Here is a 22,560-nt window from a genome sequence, read left to right as displayed (position 1 = left end):
TTCTCCCTGTCATTTTTGTTGTAGCGTTGTAGCGTGCAAGGACGGCAGTTGAAGAAGTGTAAAAAGATGGAGCTAACTGTTTTAATGACATCCAGACTTCACTTAAATCAACAACAGAGTAGCGTCTCCTCCTCCGGAAACAACCACACTGGAAAAGTGTCCCGTGAAAAACAGTCCAACCGTAACTCTAATAACTAAAGTTACTTGGGTGAATAATGGTACTGCGGCTTCCTCCCACTTCCAAAGAGATGCACCTGGGGATTAGGTTGATAGGCAACACTAAATTGGCCCTAGTGTGTGAATGTTGTGTGTCTATCTGTGTTGGCCCTACGATGAGGTGGCGGTTTGTCCAGGGTGTACACCGCCTTCCGCCCGATTGTAGCTGAGATAGCCATCAGCGCCCCCCCGCCATCCCAAAGGGAATAAGTGGTAGAAAATGGATGGATTGACTACACCAGTATGTTTTAGCACTTTCATGGCGAGTTTACTGACAGATATAAGTAAGAACTTTACCCTACTTTATATTACAAATGGCACTAAAACATTTACTACTAAAACATTTTGATAGATTTTGAGCCTTGTGTGTAATTTTCTATATTTTCAATGAAAGATTTAAAAATGTTGTTGTTGTTGAGGGAGACTTATCTCTTGTTGGGCGGTATAGCTCGGTAGGAAGAGCGGCCGTGCCAGCAACTTGAGGGTTGCAGGTTCAATCCCCGCTTCCGCCATCCTAGTCACTGCCGTTGTGTCCTTGGGAAAGGCACTTTACCCTCCTGCTCCCAGTGCTACCCACACACCCACACTGGTTTAAATGTAAAAAAAATAGATATTGGTTTTTACTATGGAAAGCGCTTTGAGTCACTAGAGAAAAAGCGCTATATAAATATAATTCACTTCACTGTTATGTTTGACTGCCATCTACTGGGCACACTTATAATTACACCCTGTACCAAATAAAATAGTGCAGCGTCCCGGAAGACTAGCTACTGCAAGGAATTCTGGGTATTTGCTCTGTTGTGTTTATGTTGTGTAGCGATGCGAATATTCTCCCGAAATGTGTTGGTCATTGTTGTTTAGTTTGGTTTCGCAATATGGCACATGTTTATGACTGTGTTGGCATTGTTTTGATATGGCCACCCTTAATCTGACATGTATGGCTGTTGAGTACGAATGCCCTTCATTCACTTGTACATGTACTGGTCATTTAAATTGGCTATAATCATACAGAATTACAGCTTTTCTTGACATCGTGGATTTAAGATCATTATCAACCTTTCCAATGCGTCAATAGCATTGAGGTGGGTGAGCTCAATCTTGTAGGCTATAGTCCGGAAAATACAGGAAACAGAACGCCGACGGAAAACGATAATCGGAATTCCAGAATTTCGCGACCTTTCTGATTTCAATGCGTGAAAAGACCCAAAAAGTGCGTTAACGCCGAAATTAGGGTTGGGTATCAAGTATCGATTGGAACCGGGACTAACTTTCCGATTCTCCCGGAATCGTTCAAAAGTTTAAATTTCGATTCCTAGTTTATATACCCAGCCGCCGACTGGAAAAAAATAATAAGTCCGCCGAACAGGAAAAAGAAGCCGCTGAACACCAATGAAGAAGCGCCCACCGCCGGAAGTGTTAGCAAAGCCGAGCCTATTTAGCCGAGCGAGTCAGTCAAGCATGGATAGCGGGCATCGGCGGTCGAAAGTTAGGCTTTATTTTACAAAAAAAAATGAAATATCGGTGAAATGTAACACGTGCAACGGGACTGTTTCGTGCTTAGGAGGGTGCACGTCGAACATGATGAAACACCTCCGAGTTCATGGAGTACAAATAAATGCGTGTCCCATCTTCGACAGGAGACACTATCTGTCCAGAACGCTCACGCATCCTGCCTGAGAAGGCGGATATGGTCCTTTTCCTAAACAAGAACTGTCTCTGATTTTATACTGTACCCGCTGCTAATCTGGACTGGGTTTTGCAAGTTGTTTCTTATTGTTTATTTGCTTTTCTGCACCAGTTTAGCCCATCAGTGGGAGCACGGTAACATGTTTAAGTAACCTGCAGCATCATACACTTATGTATAAATGTGTTTTTATGAGGTTTTCAAAAATAAAGCTCTCTTGATGAAAGTGTACCTCTGTGAAAATGTATTCATAATTTATAATATTTATATGCAAATTCATAGATTTGATATTTATATTCTAGTTGAAAACAGCCCTGTGAGGAATTTATAGTAAAGTTCATAAAAAGTTAATAGAATTAAAATTGATGGAGAATGTCAGACTATTTCATTCAGAAAGACTGCAGGTTAGCTAGCTCATTTAAAATATCCTAAACTTTTTTTGGCCCTGCCTTTTTTTTTTTTTTTTAAAGAAAGAATCGGAACCTAGAATCGTCAGGAATCAGAATCGAAACAAAGAATCGGAATCGTTCGAATTCAAACGATACCCAACCCTAGCCAACACTGATTATTATCAATATGGTCATTGATTTTCACGCTGTGTTCGCCTTAATGCTCGCTCTTTCCTTCCAGGGGGCCCAAAGATCCTGACATACGTGACGAAAGTCCTCGTCCAGTTTGTGCAGCTTCTGGTGGTGCTGCTGAGAATGAAGCTGCAGGCTCAAATCCTAATGCAGGTTGGCGGCACTCGCAGTCACGTGACTTGTCAGTAGCCAATCACTGGTTGGTGAGGCAAACGTCCCACTTTTGTTTCCAAGAATCCCCCTGGTCTTCCCGGCATAGCGGCGGCTTGGCTGGTTTGCGTCCTGCGAGGCAGCCGCTTGGTCATCGACTGGCACAACTACGGCTTCACCATCATGGCGCTCAGCCTGGGCAAAACGCACCTGCTTGTACGCCTGGCAAAGTGGTCAGAAGTCTGAGCCGTACCTGAATTTTTGAGCATTCGCACCAGTCCTCCAATGGCTTATTTATTGTTGCTGCAGGTATGAACATGTCTTCGGCACCCTGGCGACTCACAACCTGTGTGTGACCAATGCCATGAAGGACGACCTGCACCAGAACTGGGGCATCAAGTAGGATTTATTTTGCTTGAATAATTAATCTTTGCACACTGCATCACTTTTGCCATTTGACCTCTTTAGGGCGACCACACTCTACGACAGACCGGCCACCATTTTTAGGGAGACGCCGCTGAAGGCGCGGCATGAGCTTTTTGTGAGGCTTTCACGCCCGCTTCCCGTGCTCCAGTGCAGCAGGTGAGTGACGCTTTGTCTATGTAGGAATGCCTAATAGTCTTTAACGGCTCACACATCGGTGTGACCAGGGGGGGGGACATCTGCTGCCCGCAACTTTTTATTACAAAAAAAAAAGACAAACAAAAAAACAATTGAAACAGCGGTGCGAGTAAGATAGTGGAACCTTCTTAAGTCGACAACTCGTCTATGTTGCCACTATATTGCCAAAATTATTTGGCCACCTGCCTTGACTCACTTATGAAGTTGAAGTGCCATCCTATTCCTAATCCATAGGGTTCAACATGATGTCAGTCCACCTTTTGCAGCTATTACAGCTTCAACTCTTCTGGGAAGGCTGTTCACAAGATTGCGGAGTGTGTTTATAGAAATGTTCCACCATTCTTCCAAAAGCGCATTGGTGAAGTCACACACTGATGTTGGTCGAGAAAGCCTGGCTCTCAGTCTCCGTTTTAATTCATCCCTAAGGTGTTCTATTAGGTTCAGGTCAGGACTCTGTGCAGGCCAGTCGAATTCATCCACACCAAACTCTGTCATCCATGTCTTTATGGACCTTGCTTTGTGCACCGATGCATAGTCGTGTTGGAAGAAGAAGGGGCCCGCTCCAAACTGTTCCCACAAGGTTGGGAGCATGGAATTGACCAAAATGTTTGGTATCCTGGAGCATTCAGAGTTCCTTTCAATGGAACTAAAGGGCCAAGCCCAACTCCTGAAAAACAACCCCACACCATAATTCCTCCTCCACCAAATTTCACACTCTGCACAATGCAGTCCGAAATGTATCGTTCTCCTGGCAACCTCCACACCAAGACTCGTCCATCAGATTGCCAGATTGATGGAAAAGCGTGATTCATCACTTCCACTGCTCAAGAGTCCAGTGGCGACGGGCTTTACGCCACCGCATCCGACGCTTTGCATTGGACTTGGAGATGTATGGCTTGGATAAAGCTGCTCGGCCATGGAAACTCATTTCATGAAGCTCTCTGCGTACTGTACGTGGGCTAATTGGAAGGTCTCATGAAGTTTAGAGCTCTGTAGCAACTGACTGTGCAGAAGGTATTTGCATTATGCGCTTTAGCATCCGCTGACCTCTCTCTGTCAGTTTACGTGGCCTACCACTTGGTGGCTGAGTTGCTGTTGTTCCCAAACTCTTCCATTTTCTTATAATAAAGCCGACAGTTGACTTTGGAAAGAGAGGAAATTTCACGACTGGATTTGTTGCACAGGTGGCATCCTATGACAGTTCCACGCTGGAAATCACTGAGCTCTTGAGGGCGGCCCATTCTTTCACAAATGTTTGTAGAAACAGTCTCTATGCCTAAGTGCTTGATTTTATACACCTGTGGCCGAGCCAAGTGATTAGGACACCTGATTCTGATCATTTGGATGGGTGGCCCAATACGTTTGGCAATATAGTGTATCTATCTAGGTCCTGGTCCACTATGTTCTTAATATTACAAGAAAACATGCCAGCATAGGTCAACGTCATGTGATTACTTTGACAAATGTCTGATTGTGTCGACATGTTGCATTATTAACTTCATTATTATCACTAAGCTTTAAAAGGAACTGCACTTTTATGGGAATTTTGCCCATCATTCACAATCCTTATGGAAGACAAGAACACATGTTGTTGTTTTTTTATGCATTCTAAGTTAAAAAATATGGCAATACGGCTATCAATGCAGGTAATAAAGAGTACCCTATTCCAGTGGTCTCCAACCTTTTTGTAGCTGTGGACCGGTCAACGCTTGATAATTTGTCCCGCGTTTTTTGGGGGTTTTGTGTTATGAAAAGGGGAGGTTTTTTGGGTTGGTACATTAATTGTAAGTGTATCTTGTGTTTTTTATGTTTATTTAATAGAATATAAAAAAAATAATAAAAAAATTATTCTGCGGCCCGGTACTGGTTGGGGACCACTGACCTATTCCACTCAAAGTATTAGCATTAGCGATATTGTTATTAGCCCTATCAAAGACAAACTATTTTTAGCGGCACCGTCATGATCAAAGAGAGCTAACCAGCTTATGCTGCATTGCCTCTGAATTGGTGAAAGTTAATTCTAGATTATAAATCATGCTTCTCACCTGGATAGTAGAATGTTGTGGACATAAACCGAGAAGTTGGGCAACTAACTAACTAACTTAGACCCGAAGATGGCGAGAAAGGCAAGAAAAGATGCTTTTTTGCGTCAACTTTTTTTTTTAACCTTCAAAGAGCCATAGGTTTAAAAAAATATTTTATCAATCTTTGTCTCTGGACAAATCCACAAATAAATGTGCTTGGTTTCACTTTTCGATTTTGGCAAAGTTGACCACCGCTCATTCAATGACTGTCATCCAGTCCGAAGGATGTCAAGATCAGAAGGTTCGGCTTTACTACTACTACTACTAATAATAATAATATGCTTTGTCAACACAAAAGCTGAGGTTTGTTACTTGATATTGTATCTACATTTAACTGGTGTTAGTGTGCAAACACTGAATATTATCAAAATGTTTTTTTTTTTCATGACCTGCTCTGATGCCGTATTTAATTAATCAATTTATAGTTCATTTAGTTAACGGTTTAGCAACAATATTTTTGCCCATTTTCATCATGTCTATTGTGTTGCGTCCTCCAGGGAGGATGATGATGTCGAAGCAGTCGAGGCGACCGTCTTCTCCGTGAGGGACCTCGCCAAGGACACTGTGACGTTAAGACCTGGCCGACCCGCCTTGCTGATGAGCAGCACAAGCTGGACAAGTGAGTGCACCGTGACTACAAGGTGACTTTGGTCGGATTGAGATGTTTATTGTCCATGAGCTCAACAATCATCACATTGTTTTGCCTCCTCAGAGGATGAGGACTTCTCCATCCTCCTGCAGGCTCTCCAAGGTAACTTATTTTCCTGCAACAAAAAGAATGTATTTTCTCAGCACAGATTTACTTTTGTGCTTGACAGAATACGAAGGTTTTATTCAAGGAGGAGCGTCTTTGCCAGCGCTCATCTGCATCATCACAGGTAAATGTTCTGTTGGCCTATCGTGGTCCGGCATATGCTAATTCCCATAGATTGAGTGTTGGGTGGAACAAAACTAGCCAATGTGAACTCATTGCCCAGTGCAGCTCTTAAGGTATCAGGGAGTGAGGTTTATAGGATGCACAGCCATGCTAGCCAGCAACCCAAAGTACACTCTCTTCTGGGTCAAGGCACCAAAGTAACAGTTGTATTTCCGCGCAGTTCACCCCAGGGCTTATAGCTCATTAGCTTGCACTGCTCTTAAGGCATCAGGGAGTGAGGTTTACAGGATGTACAATTACACAGCCACGCTAGCTGGCATCTGTTACTTCACTCTCATCCGAGACACGGCACCAAATAACAGTTTTAACTCTAAACAGTCCAGCGCAGGGCTTTAAGCTCATTAGCTAACATTGCTCTTAAGCAGGGGTCCCAAACACGTGGCCCGCGAGACGTTATTTCGCGGCCCGCACCTTGATGTGAAAATGTAATGTTGGTGCGGCCTGCGAGTTTTATATGACTGGCGCTTTGCAGCGTCATACTTGTATACCCTCGATTTTTTTCCGGGAGATTCCCAATTTTCAGTGCCCCTCCAGGGGCAAACATTCCCCGAATTTTACCCTAACAACAATATTAAGGGGGCACCTCGGAGTCACTGCCTTTAGGGTCTTCTACATCCTGTACTAACAGCGTGCCAGTCCAGCCGCATGTTGTGTTCGGCTTCTGTAGATGCGGTAAGCGACTGCAAGACATACTTGATCAACAGCCATACAGGTCACACTGTGGGTTGCCATTTCAACAACTTTAACACTGTTACAAATATATTCCACACTGTGAACCCACACCAAACAATAATGACAAACACATTTTGGGAGAACATACGCACCGTAACACAACATAAACACAACAGAAAAAATACCCAGAATCCCATGCAGCCCTAACTCTTCCGGACTACAATAGGGGGCTGGGGTGTGAATTGTTATATTGATGTGTTTGTCAATCTTGTTTGGTGTGGATTCACAGTGTGGCCCATGTTTGTAACAGTATTAACGTTGTTTATACGGCCACCCTCAGTGTGACCTGTATAGCTGTTGATCAAGTACGTCTTGCAGTCACTTCCATGGGTCTGCAGAAGCCTCATACAATATGTGACTGGGCCAGCACACTTTATGGCGGGCGAGACTGCAGGTTGTAGATGACGCTAGAGGCAGTGCCATCACGGCACAGACCTTAATATTGTTGTCCGGGGCGTGCCTTAATATTGTTGTCCAGGTAAAAACTGGAAGAATGATCGCCTCGGGAGATTGTCGGGAGGGGCACTGATATTCGGGTGTTTCCTGGAAAGATCGCGAGAGTTGGCAAGTATGTTGCTAAGGCGGGAAAGCCATTCAAAGAAGGTGAATTTGTTAAAAAGTGCCTGTTGGATTTTTTTAAGAAATCTTTTGTTGCGGCCCATCCTCACCCAGTTTCTGCATCCAGTGGCCCCCAGGTAAATTGAGCTCGAGACCCCTGCTTTTAAGGAATCAGTGGGTGAGGTTCATATGACGTACTATTGCACAGCTACGCTAACTAGCATCGTAAATTTCGCTCTCTTCCGGGTCACGGCACTAAAGTAACCGTTGTATTTCCGCGCAGTTCTGCCCAGGGCTTTTAGCTCATTAACTAACACTGCTCTTAAGGTGTTAGGGAGTGAGGTTGATAGGATGTATTATTGCACAGCTCCGCTCGTTATCAACCTAAATTTTACTTTCATCCGGATCACGGTACCAAAGTAACAGTCGCATTTCCGCCCAGTTCACCCCAGGGATTTTAGCTCCTTGGCTAGCAGCCCAGGGCTTTTAGCTCATTAGCTTGCACTGATCTTAAGGAATCAGGGAGTGAGGTTCACAAGACGTACTGTTGCACTGCCATGTTAGCTGGCATCCGTTGCACTCACCCGCTAAACTTTACTCTCATCCTAGACACGGCACCAAATAACAGTATTAACTCTACACAGTCCAGCCCAGGGCTTGTAGCTCATTAGCTAACACTCCTCTTAAGGCATCAGGTGGAGAGGTTTGTATGATGGACTATTGCACAGCTACGCTAACTAGCATCCTAAATCCCGCTCTCATCTGGGCCAGGGCACCAAAGTAACAGTTGTATTTCTGTGCAGTTCTGCCAGAACATTTAGCTCATTCCCTCACCCTGCCCTTAAGGCACCAGGGAGTGGCGTTCACAGTATGTACTATTGCACAGCCACGCTAGCTCGCATTAGTTACACTTACCCGCTAAACTTTACTTTTATCTGGGAAAGTAACAGTTGTAATTCCCTACAGTTCAACCCAGACTTTTTTAGCTCATTGGCTTGCGCTGCTCCTAAGGCATCAGGAAGTGAGGTTCCCACGATGTACTATTGCACAGCCTAGTTCAGTGGTTCTCAACCTTTTTTCAGTGATGTACCTCCTGTTAACATCTTTTTAATTCAAGTACCCCCTAGTCAGAGCAAAGCATTTTTGTTTGGAAAAAAAAGAGATAAAGAAGTAAAATAAAGCACTATGTCATCAGTTTCTGATTTATTAAATTGTATAACAGTGCAAAATATTGCTCATTTGTAGTGGTCTTTCTTGAACTATTTGGAAAAAAAGATATAAAAATAACTAAAAACTTATAAAGATTTCTAGACATGGAAGTAATCATCAACTTAAAGTGCCCTCTTTTGGGATTGTAATAGAGATTCATCTGGATTCATGAACTTATATCTAAAGTTTTCTTCACAATAAAAATAAATCTTTAACATCAATATTTATGGAACATGTCCACAAAAAATCAAGCTGTCAACACTGAATAATCCATTGTTGTATTTTTTTTTCACAGTTTATGTACTTGCATTCATATTTTGTTGACGTATTATTCAATAAATATATTTATAAAGAATTTTTGAATTGTTGCTATTTTTAGAATATTTTTTAAAAATCTCTCGTACCCCCAGGGGTATGTGTACCCCCATTTGAGAACCACTGGCCTAGTTAGTGGTCTCCGTTACACTCACTCCCTAAACCTCACTCTCATCCGAGTCACGGCACTGAAGTAATGGCTGTAATCCCACGCAGTCACGGCCAGGGCTTCTCATGCATTGGCTAGCGTTGCTATACTTAACTCTCAAATGGTGGTCGCTGGTTTGAGCCTTTCGTGCGATGACCGCTATTTAAGTGTGATGGTGAGGGGCACATGTGACCTCTCCCTGTCTGTGAAGGCAAAGGTCCTCAGAAGGAACACTACATGAAGACTATTGACTCCCTGAGTCTGAAGCATGTGAAGATCTGCACACCCTGGCTTGAGGCAGAAGACTATCCTGTGTTGTTAGGTGAGTTGACCGTTAAACTCTTTAGCCAGCCAAACCCGTCTCTCATCACACCTGTGTGTGTCCTGCAGGTTCGGCTGACTTGGGTGTTTGTCTCCACAAGTCGTCCAGCAGTCTGGACCTGCCCATGAAGGTGGTGGACATGTTTGGCTGCTGCCTGCCTGTCTGCGCCATCAACTACAAGTGGTGAGTGCACCCGTTTTGACTCTGTTGACGCCATTGTTCTCCTACATGAGTGAAACCAAGAGTTTTGTACCGTCAGCTTACATGAGCTGGTGAAGCACGAAGACAACGGACTGATCTTCAGAGACGCTCAGCAGCTGGCTGAGCAGCTCAAAGTGAGTTTTCCCAGGAGCGACGTTATTATTTCAGGACAGCAGAAGCTCCATCTTGTTTGTTTCCAGTCTCTTCTCTCAGAGTTTACCAACAGCGATGGCAGGCTTGGCGTCTTCAGGAGGAACCTCCGTGCCAGCAGAGGGCAGTGCTGGGATGACAACTGGGACCAAAATGTCCTCCCGCTTATGTTTTCTTCCTGACGAGAATGGGATTCTTCGCTTTTGTACTACAAGCAGCAATTATGACTGAGCACTGAGAACTTTTCTTCTTCTGCAGAGAAACTTTGTGGGAACATTTGTAAATAAAACCATCTTTAATGTCAGACGTACAACTGGATCAGCTCTATGCTGGAGACTCTGTCGTACTGAAACACGTGACCGACAGCACCACCCATCACATGATGGCCGATTCCTGCATCGCCTGTCAAGCACAGAAAAACCAAAGACTTTGTTGAAGCTCCGCCTCCTCTACTACTGGCCAATCAATGAGAAGAGTGAAATTGTTACCAAGCTGCTTCTTGAAGCCGCTATACGTCTGTGGATTCCTCACAGTGGAGCAGATGAAGACCTCAGGGGAGATACGCCCGCGTTTTGGTCTGAGTATTCTGGACAGCAGCTGGGACAGACCCGCTATGATGTCTGGATCGTACACCACGTCTGCAACGAAGAGGAAAGCATTCAGCACAGCTCCTTTTTAAGCCGCCCACCTGAGTCAGCACAAACTTGACCTGCAACATTCTAGAACACCTGTCTTGCTGTATTCCAGGACCAAGTTTCTACATTTCTAGAACACCTCATCAACATCTGACCTCCAACACCAGGTGCATTAAATAATCAACATTCCAGAATATTTTAACTGCGAAGTTCTAGAAGATCTCACGGGCAAACATTACAGGACCTCTTAGCTATGGTATTTTTAGATGAGTTTCCTTAACTTTTTGCCCCCCAGTACCACCTCAGAAAACACTTGGTTCTCCAAGTACCACCATAAAGACCAACATTTAAATACAGTAGCGTAGTAAGCCTGAGTATTTATTAAAAACAAAGGAGATGTTTTATTCTATCCATCCATCATCCATCATCTTCCGCTTATCCGAGGTCGGGTCGCGGGGGCAACAGCCTAAGCAGGGAAACCCAGACTTCCCTCTCCCCAGCCACTTCGTCTAGCTCTTCCCGGGGGATCCCGAGGCGTTCCCAGGCCAGCCGGGAGACATACTCTTCCCAACGTGTCCTGGGTCTTCCCCGTGGCCTCCTACCGGTTGGACGTGCCCTAAACACCTCCCTAGGGAGGCGTTCGGGTGGCATCCTGACCAGATGCCCGAACCACCTCATCTGGCTCCTCTCGATGTGAAGGAGCAGCGGCTTTACTTTGAGTCCCTCCCGGATGGCAGAGCTTCTCACCCTATCTCTAAGGGAGAGCCCCGCCACACGGCGGAGGAAACTCATTTCGGCCGCTTGTACCCGTGATCTTATCCTTTCGGTCATGGCCCAAAGCTCATGGCCATAGGTGAGGATGGGAACGTAGATCGACCGGTAAATTGAGAGCTTTGCCTTCCGGCTCAGCTCCTTCTTCACCACAACGGATCGGTACAACGTTCGCATTACTGAAGACGCCGCACCGATCCGCCTGTCGATCTCACGATCCACTCTTCCCTCACTCGTGAACAAGACTCCTAGGTACTTGAATTCCTCCACTTGGGGCAGGGTCTCCTCCCCAACCCGGAGATGGCACTCCACCCTTTTCCGGGCGAGAACCATGGACACGGACTTGGAGGTGCTGATTCTCATTCCGGTCGCTTCACACTCGGCTGCGAACCGATCCAGCGAGAGCTGAAGATCCCGGTCAGATGAAGCCATCAGGACCACATCATCTGCAAAAAGCAGAGACCTAATCCTGCGGTTACCAAACTGGAACCCCTCAACGCCTTGACTGCGCCTAGAAATTCTGTCCATAAAAGTTATGAACAGAATCGGTGACAAAGGACAGCCTTGGCGGAGTCCAACCCTCACTGGAAATGTGTTCGACTTACTGCCGGCAATGCGGACCAAGCTCTGACACTGATCGTACAGGGAACGGACCGCCACAATAAGACAGTCCGATACCCCATACTCTCTGAGCACTCCCCACAGGACTTCCCGAGGGACACGGTCGAATGCCTTCTCCAAGTCCACAAAGCACATGTAGACTGGTTGGGCAAACTCCCATGCACCCTCAAGAACCCTGCCGAGAGTATAGAGCTGGTCCACAGTTCCACGACCAGGACGAAAACCACACTGTTCCTCCTGAATCCGAGGTTCGACTATCCGACGTAGCCTCCTCTCCAGTACACCTGAATAAACCTTACCGGGAAGGCTGAGGAGTGTGATCCCACGATAGTTGGAACACACCCTACGGTCCCCCTTCTTAAAGAGAGGAACCACCACCCCGGTCTGCCAATCCAGAGGTACCGCCCCCGATGTCCACGCGATGCTGCAAAGTCTTGTCAACCAAGACAGCCCCACAGCATCCAGAGCCTTAAGGAACTCCGGGCGGATCTCGTCCGCCCCTGGGGCCTTGCCACCGAAGAGCTTTTTAACTACCTCAGCGACCTCAGCCCCACAAATAGGAGAGTCCACCACAGATTCCCCAGGCACTGCTTCCTCATAGGAAGACGTGTTGGTGGGATTGAGGAGGTCTTCGAAGTATTCCTTCCACCTATCCACAACATCCGCAGCTGAGGTCAGCAGAACACCATCCGCACCATACACGGTGTTGATAGTGCACTGCTTCCCCTTCCTGAGGCGGCGGACGGTGGTCCAGAATCGCTTCGAAGCCGTCCGGAAGTCGTTTTCCATGGCTTCCCCGAACTCCTCCCATGTCCGAGTTTTTGCCTCCGTGACCGCTGAAGCTGCACACCGCTTGGCCTGTCGGTACCTGTCCACTGTGGACCGGATGTTTTATTCAACAAGTATATTTAATATTTTTACCATTACACAGTTTGAACAGTAACACTGTGTTTCAATATAGGAAAATAACACTAATTACTTAACTGATTCTTTGGCGTGCCACTAGATGAAGCACGCATACCACAGTTTGAGAGTCACTGGTCCAGAACATCACACTAGCAAACATTTTAGACTAGCTCATCTGCAACATTCTAGAACACCTGTTTTACTGCATTAAAAGAGCACTGAGTTTTAATATTCCAAAACAACTGAACAACATTCCAGGATGTCTGATCTGCAAACTTTACTGAAAATATTTTGGAACATTAACTTTCAACATCAATAAAGCATAATTCCAGAATATTTGATCTGCAAAATTGTAGAACATCTCACTGGCAAACATTTAAAAATATCAGACCTGCAATATTCTAAATTCTAGAATCTAGAACATCCGTTTTACCGCCTTCCAGGACCACTAAGAGTGTAACTAGAACCAACATTCCAGCATACCTGACCTGAAAACTTTAATGGGGCCTTTCAGAACATCTAACCTTCAGCAATGTTCCAGAATATTCAATCTGCAATATTTTAGAACATCTCACAAGCAAATATTCATGCATCGCAAACCAGCAACATTGTAGAATATCCTTCTCACCGCATTCCAGGACCTCTTAGCTACAATATTCCAGGACATCTGTCCTGTACCCTGTACTGTTACATTTTAGATCCAACCTCGAACAATTCTAGAGTTACATTTTGGATCCAACCTCAAACAATTCTGGAGCATTTATCAGGAACATTCAATAGGCAAGATTGTAAAACAGTGCCATAACAAACATTCTGAACACCTGTCTTGGTGTATTCTAAGGCCAAGCTACTAATATTCTAAAACAGTGGTTCTCAACCTTTTTTCAGTGATGTAGATTTTTTTAATTCAAGTACCCCCTAATCAGAGCAAAGCATTTTTGGTTGAAAAAAAGAGATAAAGAAGTAAAATACAGCACTATGTCATCAGTTTCTGATTTATTAAACTGTATAACAGTGCAAAATATTGCTCATTTGTAGTGGTCTTTCTTGAACTATTTAGAAAAAAAGATATAAAAATGACTAAAAACTTGTTGAAAAATAAACACGTGATTCATCCATCCATTTTCTACCGCTTATTCCCTTTTGGGGTCGCGGGGGGCTCTGGCGCTTATCTCAGCTACAATCGGGCGGAAGGCAGAGTACACCCTGGACAAGTCGCCACCTCATCGCAGGGCCAACACAGACAGACAACATTAACACTCACATTTAAACACTAGGGCCAATTTAGTGTTGCCAATCAACCTATCCCCAGGTGCATGTCTTTGGAAGTGGGACGAAGCCGGAGGGAACCCACGCATTCACGGGGAGAACATGCAAACTCCACACAGAAAGATCCAGAGCCTGGGATTGAACCCAGGACTGCAGGACCTTTGTATTGTGAGGCAGACTCACTAACACCTCTTCCACCATGAAGCCCACAAGTGATTCAATTATAAATAAAGATTTCTACACGTAGAAGTAATCATCTACTTAAAGTGCCCTCTTTGGGGTTTGCGATAGCGATCCATCTGGATTCCTGAACTTACGTAATTCTAAACATTCTTCACTAAAAAAGAAATCTTTAACATCAATATTTATGGAACATGTCCCCAATAATATAGCTGTCAACACTGAATATTGCATTGTTGTATTTTTTTCTTACAGTTTATGAACTTACATTCATATTTAGTTGAAGTATTATTTAATAAATATATTTATAAAGGATTTTTGAATTGTTGCTATTTTTTTATAATATTTTAAAAATCTCACATACCCCTTGGCATAACTTCAAGTACCCCCAGGGGTATGCGTACCCCCATTTGAGAACCACTGTTCTAGAACACCGGACCAACATCCTAGAAATTACCTTACTGGTACATTTTAAAACATCTAACCAACATTAAGAGCATTAATTGAGCAACATTCCATAATATTTTAGCAGCAACATTCTAGAACATTTCATGACCAAAAATTCAGGTATAGCAAACCTGCAACATTCTAGAATTTCCGTCTTACCATCACCTTTTAGCTACAATATTGTAGTACGTCTGTCCTGTACCATTTTTGATCAGAAGTCTGACATTCTAGAGCATCTATCAGGAGCATTGCAGAAAATAATGCGCATTTTATCGTTTATGCAAGAGTTGTCCAAACTTTTTCCAATCAGGGCAGCACACTGGAAAAATTAAAGCATATGGGGGTAATTTATATTTTCCATTGTTAAAATGTATACGATATAAACATTTTTTTAAGCTTTTGTAACGATGGGAAAGCATAGTTTGTGGCGCTAACCCCAGAGATGCAGAAACTGCAGTCAGAAAGTAAAAGGAATATATAATTAACAAAGAGGGCAAATGCAGCTCGGAAGTGCACAAGGTACATAGGTGGTTAGAAATTAACATAGTGTTAGTAGAGCAGAATAGACTGTACAGTATAACTTAAAATAGAATAGGCTATGGCAGCTGGGAAGTGCACAATTTCATGGCGTCACTCACAAAGGGAACCAGGTGAACAGGAGACTATGATCCAACCCTGCAGAAATAAAAAGGAGCCCGATTGGCAACCAAAAACAGATGTAGCAGACAGGGGAAGTGACATTACAAAAATAAGAGCAATGGACAGGAACAGACATACAAGAAAAAAAACAAGTCTACAACTGTCACAGAGGTCATGACACCTTTAGGGCTCCTTTTAAGTTTGGTCCTGGGGACCTGAAAGGGTCTCAAGAATAAAAGTTTTTAAATTAAGTCATAACACAATATTTTCTATTACTTTTAAAACTTACATTTTTAGACCAACTTCAGATCTATCTGTTGGTATAAAAATGTTTAATGTTTTATGCCCTTTTTTCAGAGAAAAACGTGTTTTTATGACAAAAACAACACAAAATACAATTAAACGTGGAACGTGAAGTAACTGGAGACTTGAATGTGTCAATAATTCATAAAATTGATTTTGATTCATTATTATTTTTTGAGCAATGAGGTTTAAAGGAAAAACAGCCTGCATGGCAGCTTTGTGTTATTAGAGTAAACTTTGCAATGTTTTCTCATTACACATTTCACCTGTTTCGTCCTTTAATTTACTTCTTACCGTGTTTTTTTGTAATTATATCTTAAGATAGGGCTGCAGGCCGTAAAACAATTAGCTGCGAGCAGCAAACAGCCACTGGGCCACACTTTGGGCAACATTGATATATGCCATTGGAAAACATCACACCAGCAAACACTCTGGCATAGCTGACCTGCAACATTCTAGAACATGTGGCAAATCAGAACCAATTTCCAGAACCTCTAATGCTACAATATTCTAGAAAAATCGTCTGATCTGTCATGATTTAATTGGCAATACCCTAGAACAGCAGTGTCCAGCGGCACATTCTTTAAATAGTATTAACAAAACAACATAAAAGTGGAATAAAAGAGCAAACAGGTTAAATGTAACAAGAAAAAGTTGCAATGTTGACCCTCATAACACAACTCTTAAAAAAAAAGAATTGCGACTCAAAATCAATGTTATAAATTTACCTATTTATTGTATTCCGCCACGTTACTTCTTACCGGAAGTGAAAAACTGGTGGTCAACTAAGCCAAGATGGCTGTTGTGCATCAACCAGCATGCAAACTATCGGAGTACACAAGGGGCCTACATCTTCCGGTAAAAAGCAGATACGAGCAAAAAAATCAAACAATACAACGCAATAGATCTCTATACTTTATCAAAAAATATTTGAGTGATACCAAGATTCAACCGTCAGTGGAGTTCCCAGACATATCGAACTATTGTGCTCCAGACGTCATTCTACACGACAAAACAGATGAAAACTTGCAAAAGCATGTAGGTCTACAACTTCTTTGTGTGTGGCTGGGTCAAGGACATTGGTATCAAGACTTCCGGATAAATATACATCGTTTTTGCTTGGTTAAGTTTGCATTTCATGATTAAACTTTGCGTCTTGCAAAGTAAACAAACTAGCACCCGACAGCTGACACCCGTGACTGACCATCCATTTAACAAACTTAACAATTGCTGAATCATCACCATATTTTTATTATTGTCCTGTTGCCACATGTACTCTGACACGTGGATACAAAATAAACAAAAAGGGGAGATGTAGAAGATGTAAATGTAGAATGATGCTTTCCTGACAAAGCATCATTGACTCTTTCTGTTAAAAATTCTAATACAATTAATACCAACATAATACTTCAATGGGAAATACTCAAGTAAAGTATATTTGATGTATATCAAACAAACCTTTTAACGAAGTGGTCACTGCAAACTAATGCGTTCTTTGACTGTGTTCCCTTGAGTGTGTGCTATTTTGTAAAATCTTGCACTCTTCTGCCCTTTTTGATAACCTTGCGTGGAACTCTGAAGAAACCTTCATCCTTTCCACGATTTGAACGGTTTGTCTTGCCTAAGACAACGCAAGCATAGGGCATTTTTTTCTTCGATAGAGGTTAACTGGCGCCTAGTACCCACTGAGAACAGCTAGCTTGACCACCATGCATATTTAATGAACCGGACGTGACGTCGTGAAAATCCAAGCAATTACTACACATTATATATTCCACTTTGAAAGATTTTGGGGGGAAAATATTGCATATTTCGTGTGTTCGCCAAAACAAAAAACTATGTTAAACTTGACAAAAATGGCATAAACCTTGGAAGAAAATAATAAAAACTTACAGCATAATTGACGGATAATAAAATTTATTTAGAGATTTAAAAGTTAAAGAAAAAAGTATGACTTCTTTTTTATAGTTATGAGTGGGGCCTTTTTGGATCCAAAATATTTCTAGTGGAATTTTTTTTTAAGCTGTCATTGCAAAAAAAAAAAAAAATAACAATGCATTAAAATCTGTATTGTTATAAATGATAAATGGGTTGTACTTGCATAGCGCTTTTCTACCTTCAAGGTACTCAAAGCGCTTTGACACTACTTCCACATTTACCCATTCACACACACATTCACACACTGATGGGGGGAGCTGCCATGCAAGGCGCTAACCAGCACCCATCAGGAGCAAGGGTGAAGTGTCTTGCTCAGGACACAACGGACGTGACGAGGTTGGTACTAGGTGGGATTTGAACCAGGGACCCTCGGGTTGCGCACGGCCACTCTTCCACTGCGCCACGCCGTTATGAATTATTGACCTATTTAAGCCAGGCTCTAATTACTTCACATTAAATATTCCACTTGGAAACACTCTTCCACTGCGCCACGCCGTTATGAATTATTGACCTATTTAAGCCAGGCTCTAATTACTTCACATTAAATATTCCACTTGGAAACATTTTTTGGGTAAAGTATTCCATATTATATGTGTTAGACATGAAAGTGATCTGGAGATTTAAGCTTTGATATATATATGTATATATATATATATATTAGGGATGCACCGATTAATCGGTAACCGAATATATTCGGCCGAATATGGCAAAAAAAGCCACATTCGGCCTTCGGTGGAATGAGTTAAAAACAAGGCCGAATAGTGGCTTGTGACGCAATTTTTTGACGCGGTGACTCAATCAACCAACGTGCAGTGACGCGGTGACGTTGGGATATGTTGTGTACCTGTATAGGTGTATGAGGTTACAAGCACACACTTATTGAGATTTAGTGGGGCCTCTGTTTACATTATTAGCCTGTTGTGTAGACTAGCTATATAAGTGTAAGAGGTTACAACCACACACTTAATTGACATTTACTTGAGCCTTCTGTTTACATTATTAGCATATCTACTGTGGCTAAGCAGACTTTTGCCAAAAGGACAATAATTCATTTGTTGTGGGCTTATCCACATTAATGCACTTTATTTTTTTTTGGACTGCATGTTTTGTTTGAAGGCCTAATATAAATGAAAAACGTTGTGCTTTTTTTGAAAAGCAAAGGCTACTGGAATATTTAAAAAATGTCAATATTCAATAAAAAATTACTTTATTTGAAAAACGTGTAAATATTTATTCTAGGCTATTCATGCAATATTTAAAAAATTGTGAAAACTGCATTCATTATTCGGTATTTGGTATTCGGCTTTCGGCCAAGCGTTTAAATTTTATTCGGCTTCGGCCACAAATTTTCATTTCGGTGCATCCCTAATATATATATATAAAAAAGACTTATCTTCAACATTTTTATGGCTGAGATCCTTCTGGGTCCTCAGGACCAAACTTGAGGGGAGCTGTAAAGGTTTCAAAAAATCTATTTATTGTATTGGTTTTGAAAATAAAAAATATCAAAATGGCCACTGCATGTTTAAATTCGTCAGTGTGCGGCCCTCAGTTTAAAAAGTTTGGACACCCCTGTTCCGGAGCATCTAACCTGAAGCGATGACCACATCGGCGCCGATCTCGTCCAAGCGTTCATCCGTCACGTCGGTCCAGTCCAGCTGTTCCACGCTGACCTCAGGGGTCGCGTCATTCTCCAGGAGTCTGTTGAGCCGGACGTTGTCCTCCAGTCTCTGCAGGACGCTGCGGTGAGCGTCGCTGAAGACGTACTTGGACGGGCTGCAGGAGCGACACACGGTCACACCGGTCAAGCCCAAGCCGCTGCCCAGCTCCAGAATCTTCCTGCATAGGCAAAGAAAGGTTTGTTGGTTGGTCCTTGCTCCGGTCGGGGAGGTTCTGATTCTCAGCAAGTTGCTGTAGGGCCACTCAACGACGAGCTGGTACCGGCTAGTGAACGTCTGCGGGTGGTCCAAGGCCCACTCGGCCAGGTAAAGGGCAGCTTCCCAGGTCACCAACCCTGTCGTCCCTTCTGAGATCAGTGCCCGGTTCTCCAACAAGCTGACTGTGCCACCACACGGCTGCAAGACAAAGTCAACAAGGACGCCCTTTATTGGGACGGACAACTAGACATCGACCGATTACCAACCGGGCCGATTATTGGCGTAGATATTTGGCATTTTGATGAATATTGATATATATATATATATATATATATATATATAGTTAAAAGTACCACTGATGGTCACACACACACACACTAGGTGTGGTGAAACTACCCCCTGCATTTGACCCATCCCATTGTTTCACCCCCTGGGAGGTGAGGGTAGCAGTGAGCAGCAGCGGTGGCCGGGCTCGGGAATCATTTTGGTGATTTAAACCCCCAATTCCAACCATTGATACTGAGTGCCAAGCAGGGAGGTAATAGGTACACACATATGATACCACTATTAAGTGTATAAAAAATAATTTTTTAGTACCAATTGTAGCTGAGATAGGCCCCCCGCAACCCCAGACGCAATAAGCCGTAGGAAATGAATGGATGGGATGGATTACCCACTGCTCAAGCACCAGCTCTTTCTTACATGGCCACGCCCCCACCCTTCCTTTCTCTCTCCTGCAGTTCTGGTCTTTGACAGTACGTCTCCTCTGCTTACCTGTCATTAATTTCTTTGTCGCGAAATCCAGTTTTTGTCTTTCTTTCCTGGCCTCTTACCAGTCCTGTTTTGTTTGTTTTGGCTACTGCAGCGATGGAGTCGCCCGACAAGCCTCCGTCCGCAACACCCGTAGTGCGGGCTCGTTGTAGGTGCGCCACGAGTTTCATGTTCCGTGATCCAATCAAACAACGCAACAGAGATGGACGGGCGTAAATGCGACAGAAAAGATATCGCTGCCAAAAATCCGACTTTTGTATAAGTATTTTGACAAATAGGAGATTATTATATAAGTAAAGAAGCACAGGCAGCAGCTCACACATTCTCATACGTTCTGTAAAACCCAGGAAGAAATTATGTCAAAAAATGTCCCAACTCGATAATTTACATGAAGGAGCCAAGACATGTTTTTATTTAGATTTTCACAATATTTCAGGGTTCCTTACTAAGAAACCTTATAATGTATTAAATCCAAAAACTGCTATAAAACTGAGTAGATGGCGAGTTATTGAGATCTAGAGAAATGCCGTTATTTTACCAATTTTCCCAGGAGAGTTGCCATATTTTGAAATGCAAATGTTGATGCTCCTCTTAGACACACGTATTAAAAGGTGTTGGATGTTTTTGCTGCTAAATTAACCATAACATTAGCGCCGCATAAAACATATCGCTGCTGGCCCAAGTTTTCCTAAAAAATAATGTTAAAAAAAAACTTAAAACCTTGTCCAGATGTTTAGTGACATCCATCCATCCCATCCATTTTCTACCGCTTATTCCCTTTCGGGGTCGCGGGGGGCGCTGGCGCCTATCTCAGCTACAATCGGGCGGAAGGCAGGGTACACCCTGGACAAGTTGCCACCTCATCGCAGGGCCAACACAGATAGACAGACAACATTCACACTCACATTCACACACTAGGGCCAATTTAATGTTGCCAATCAACCTATCCCCAGGTGCATGTCTTTGGAAGTGGGAGGAAGCCGGAGTACCCGGAGGGAACCCACGCATTCACGGGGAGAACATGCAAACTCCACACAGAAAGATCCCGAGCCTGGATTTGAACCCAGGACTGCAGGAACTTCGTATTGTGAGGCAGACGCACTAACCCCTATGCCACCGTGAAGCCCTGTTTAGTGACATACTATTCATATTTAAATAACTTTTACTGCAAATGAATATCGACTATGAATTATTCGTACCATGAATTGATTAACGTGGACCCCGACTTAAACAAGTTGAAAAACTTATTCGGGTGTTACCATTTAGTGGTCAATTGTACGGAATATGTACTGAACTGTGCAATCTACTAATAAAAGTATCAATCAATCAAAAAGGCTTCAAATGTCGGTTAGCCGCTTCCTTGACTACTAATAATCTGTAACGGCCCTGAAAAAAAACATATGGGTCAATCTACTGAGTATGTGGTACCAGTAAGAAAGTTCTGTATCCTTCCGCTGCTTCCTGGGCCGACACCACCTCCGCCAGAGAGTCGTAGAGCTCGTCCAGAGGCTCGCAGTCGGCCGCCTCCACCTGGAGCCGTAAAACAAACCGTTACCAATCGTTTTAACGCCTTCAGCGGGAACAGACCAATGGGACACCGACCCGCCTGATCAGCTCGGTTAGAAACAACTTCCTGTATCGCGCTGACGGGGGAAACTTCTTGCACAGCCGGTGAAGACAAGTCTAACCAAAACAGGAAAAGCAATCAATCCTGTGTCTCATATTAATTATCAACATTAATAATTACCTGTTTGAGGACAGCCAGGATTATTTGTGATGATTCGCTGAGTTCCAATTCCTGTTCTAAAACCTGAAAGGGTAGAAATAAACATTTAATGATTAAAGTATTGATGAAATGTTCAGATAATTGTGTCTTACAACTACTGATACTTACAGACAGTAGTACTAGTAATACAGCTTTGGCATATTCGCCGTATAAAATAAAATGTGGATATTTGTTGAAAATATAGCCTGAAACGTAAATATGACTAAGCAGAAAGAATTGTAAGAATGTAAACGTGTCAGATATAAAAATAGTCACTCTCGCTCGACTAGTTCGGTGAAGTTATGGAAATACATACTTCAGAGTAACGGTACGCAGTAAAATGTACTCACAGTCCAGGGAAATAAAGCAAGACGACTTGTAGAGAAAAAACAAGATTTAAATTGTTTTAAGAATTCGTCTTTGTTTTCATTTCTCGAGTGTTTTTCGTTTGATTCTGCGACCATCATCTTTCATTTGCCACTTTTTTCCTTCAGGCTCCTTCCTTGTGCTTCGTCGAACTATCGCGAGAA

General features: G+C 43.1%; 2 protein-coding genes across 5 annotated transcripts in view; one reads left to right on the top strand and one right to left on the bottom strand.

The window, feature by feature from the left end:
• The window catches only part of alg1 (ALG1 chitobiosyldiphosphodolichol beta-mannosyltransferase), a 21,016-nt gene extending 6,000 nt beyond the window's left edge, over nt 1-15,016 (top strand). For all 3 annotated transcript variants that reach the window (XM_061905645.1, XM_061905644.1, XM_061905646.1), the window contains exons 3-13: nt 2,531-2,634; nt 2,716-2,864; nt 2,941-3,030; nt 3,100-3,213; nt 5,834-5,955; nt 6,049-6,087; nt 6,155-6,214; nt 9,447-9,557; nt 9,626-9,740; nt 9,817-9,892; nt 9,959-15,016. In XM_061905645.1, the coding sequence (XP_061761629.1) occupies nt 2,605-2,634; nt 2,716-2,864; nt 2,941-3,030; nt 3,100-3,213; nt 5,834-5,955; nt 6,049-6,087; nt 6,155-6,214; nt 9,447-9,557; nt 9,626-9,740; nt 9,817-9,892; nt 9,959-10,090 (1,038 nt within the window). In that variant the 5' untranslated portion in view covers nt 2,531-2,604 and the 3' untranslated portion in view covers nt 10,091-15,016. The remainder of the gene's footprint in view (nt 1-2,530; nt 2,635-2,715; nt 2,865-2,940; nt 3,031-3,099; nt 3,214-5,833; nt 5,956-6,048; nt 6,088-6,154; nt 6,215-9,446; nt 9,558-9,625; nt 9,741-9,816; nt 9,893-9,958) is intronic.
• Nucleotides 10,185-22,560, bottom strand: eef2kmt (eukaryotic elongation factor 2 lysine methyltransferase). 2 transcript variants are annotated; one of them, XR_009807439.1, is made up of 9 exons: nt 22,381-22,560; nt 22,013-22,075; nt 21,868-21,948; nt 21,694-21,795; nt 19,559-19,692; nt 19,209-19,456; nt 15,376-15,412; nt 10,397-10,546; nt 10,185-10,310 (listed from the first exon to the last, which is right to left on the bottom strand). XR_009807439.1 is itself a non-coding variant. In XM_061905647.1 (8 exons), the coding sequence occupies exons 1-8, from the start codon at nt 22,495-22,497 to the stop codon at nt 10,210-10,212; spliced, it is 996 nt and encodes a 331-aa protein (XP_061761631.1). In that variant the 5' UTR covers nt 22,498-22,560; the 3' UTR covers nt 10,185-10,209. The 2 variants fall into 2 exon arrangements, 1 of the variants encoding a protein (XP_061761631.1); XM_061905647.1 differs by lacking the exon at nt 15,376-15,412.

The sequence above is a fragment of the Nerophis ophidion genome, linkage group LG07 (genome assembly GCF_033978795.1).
Source record: "Nerophis ophidion isolate RoL-2023_Sa linkage group LG07, RoL_Noph_v1.0, whole genome shotgun sequence".
Taxonomy (NCBI): Eukaryota; Metazoa; Chordata; class Actinopteri; order Syngnathiformes; family Syngnathidae; genus Nerophis; species Nerophis ophidion.
The sequence above is the reverse complement of the archived record's forward strand: the minus strand, read 5'-3'. Positions and strand labels throughout refer to the sequence as shown.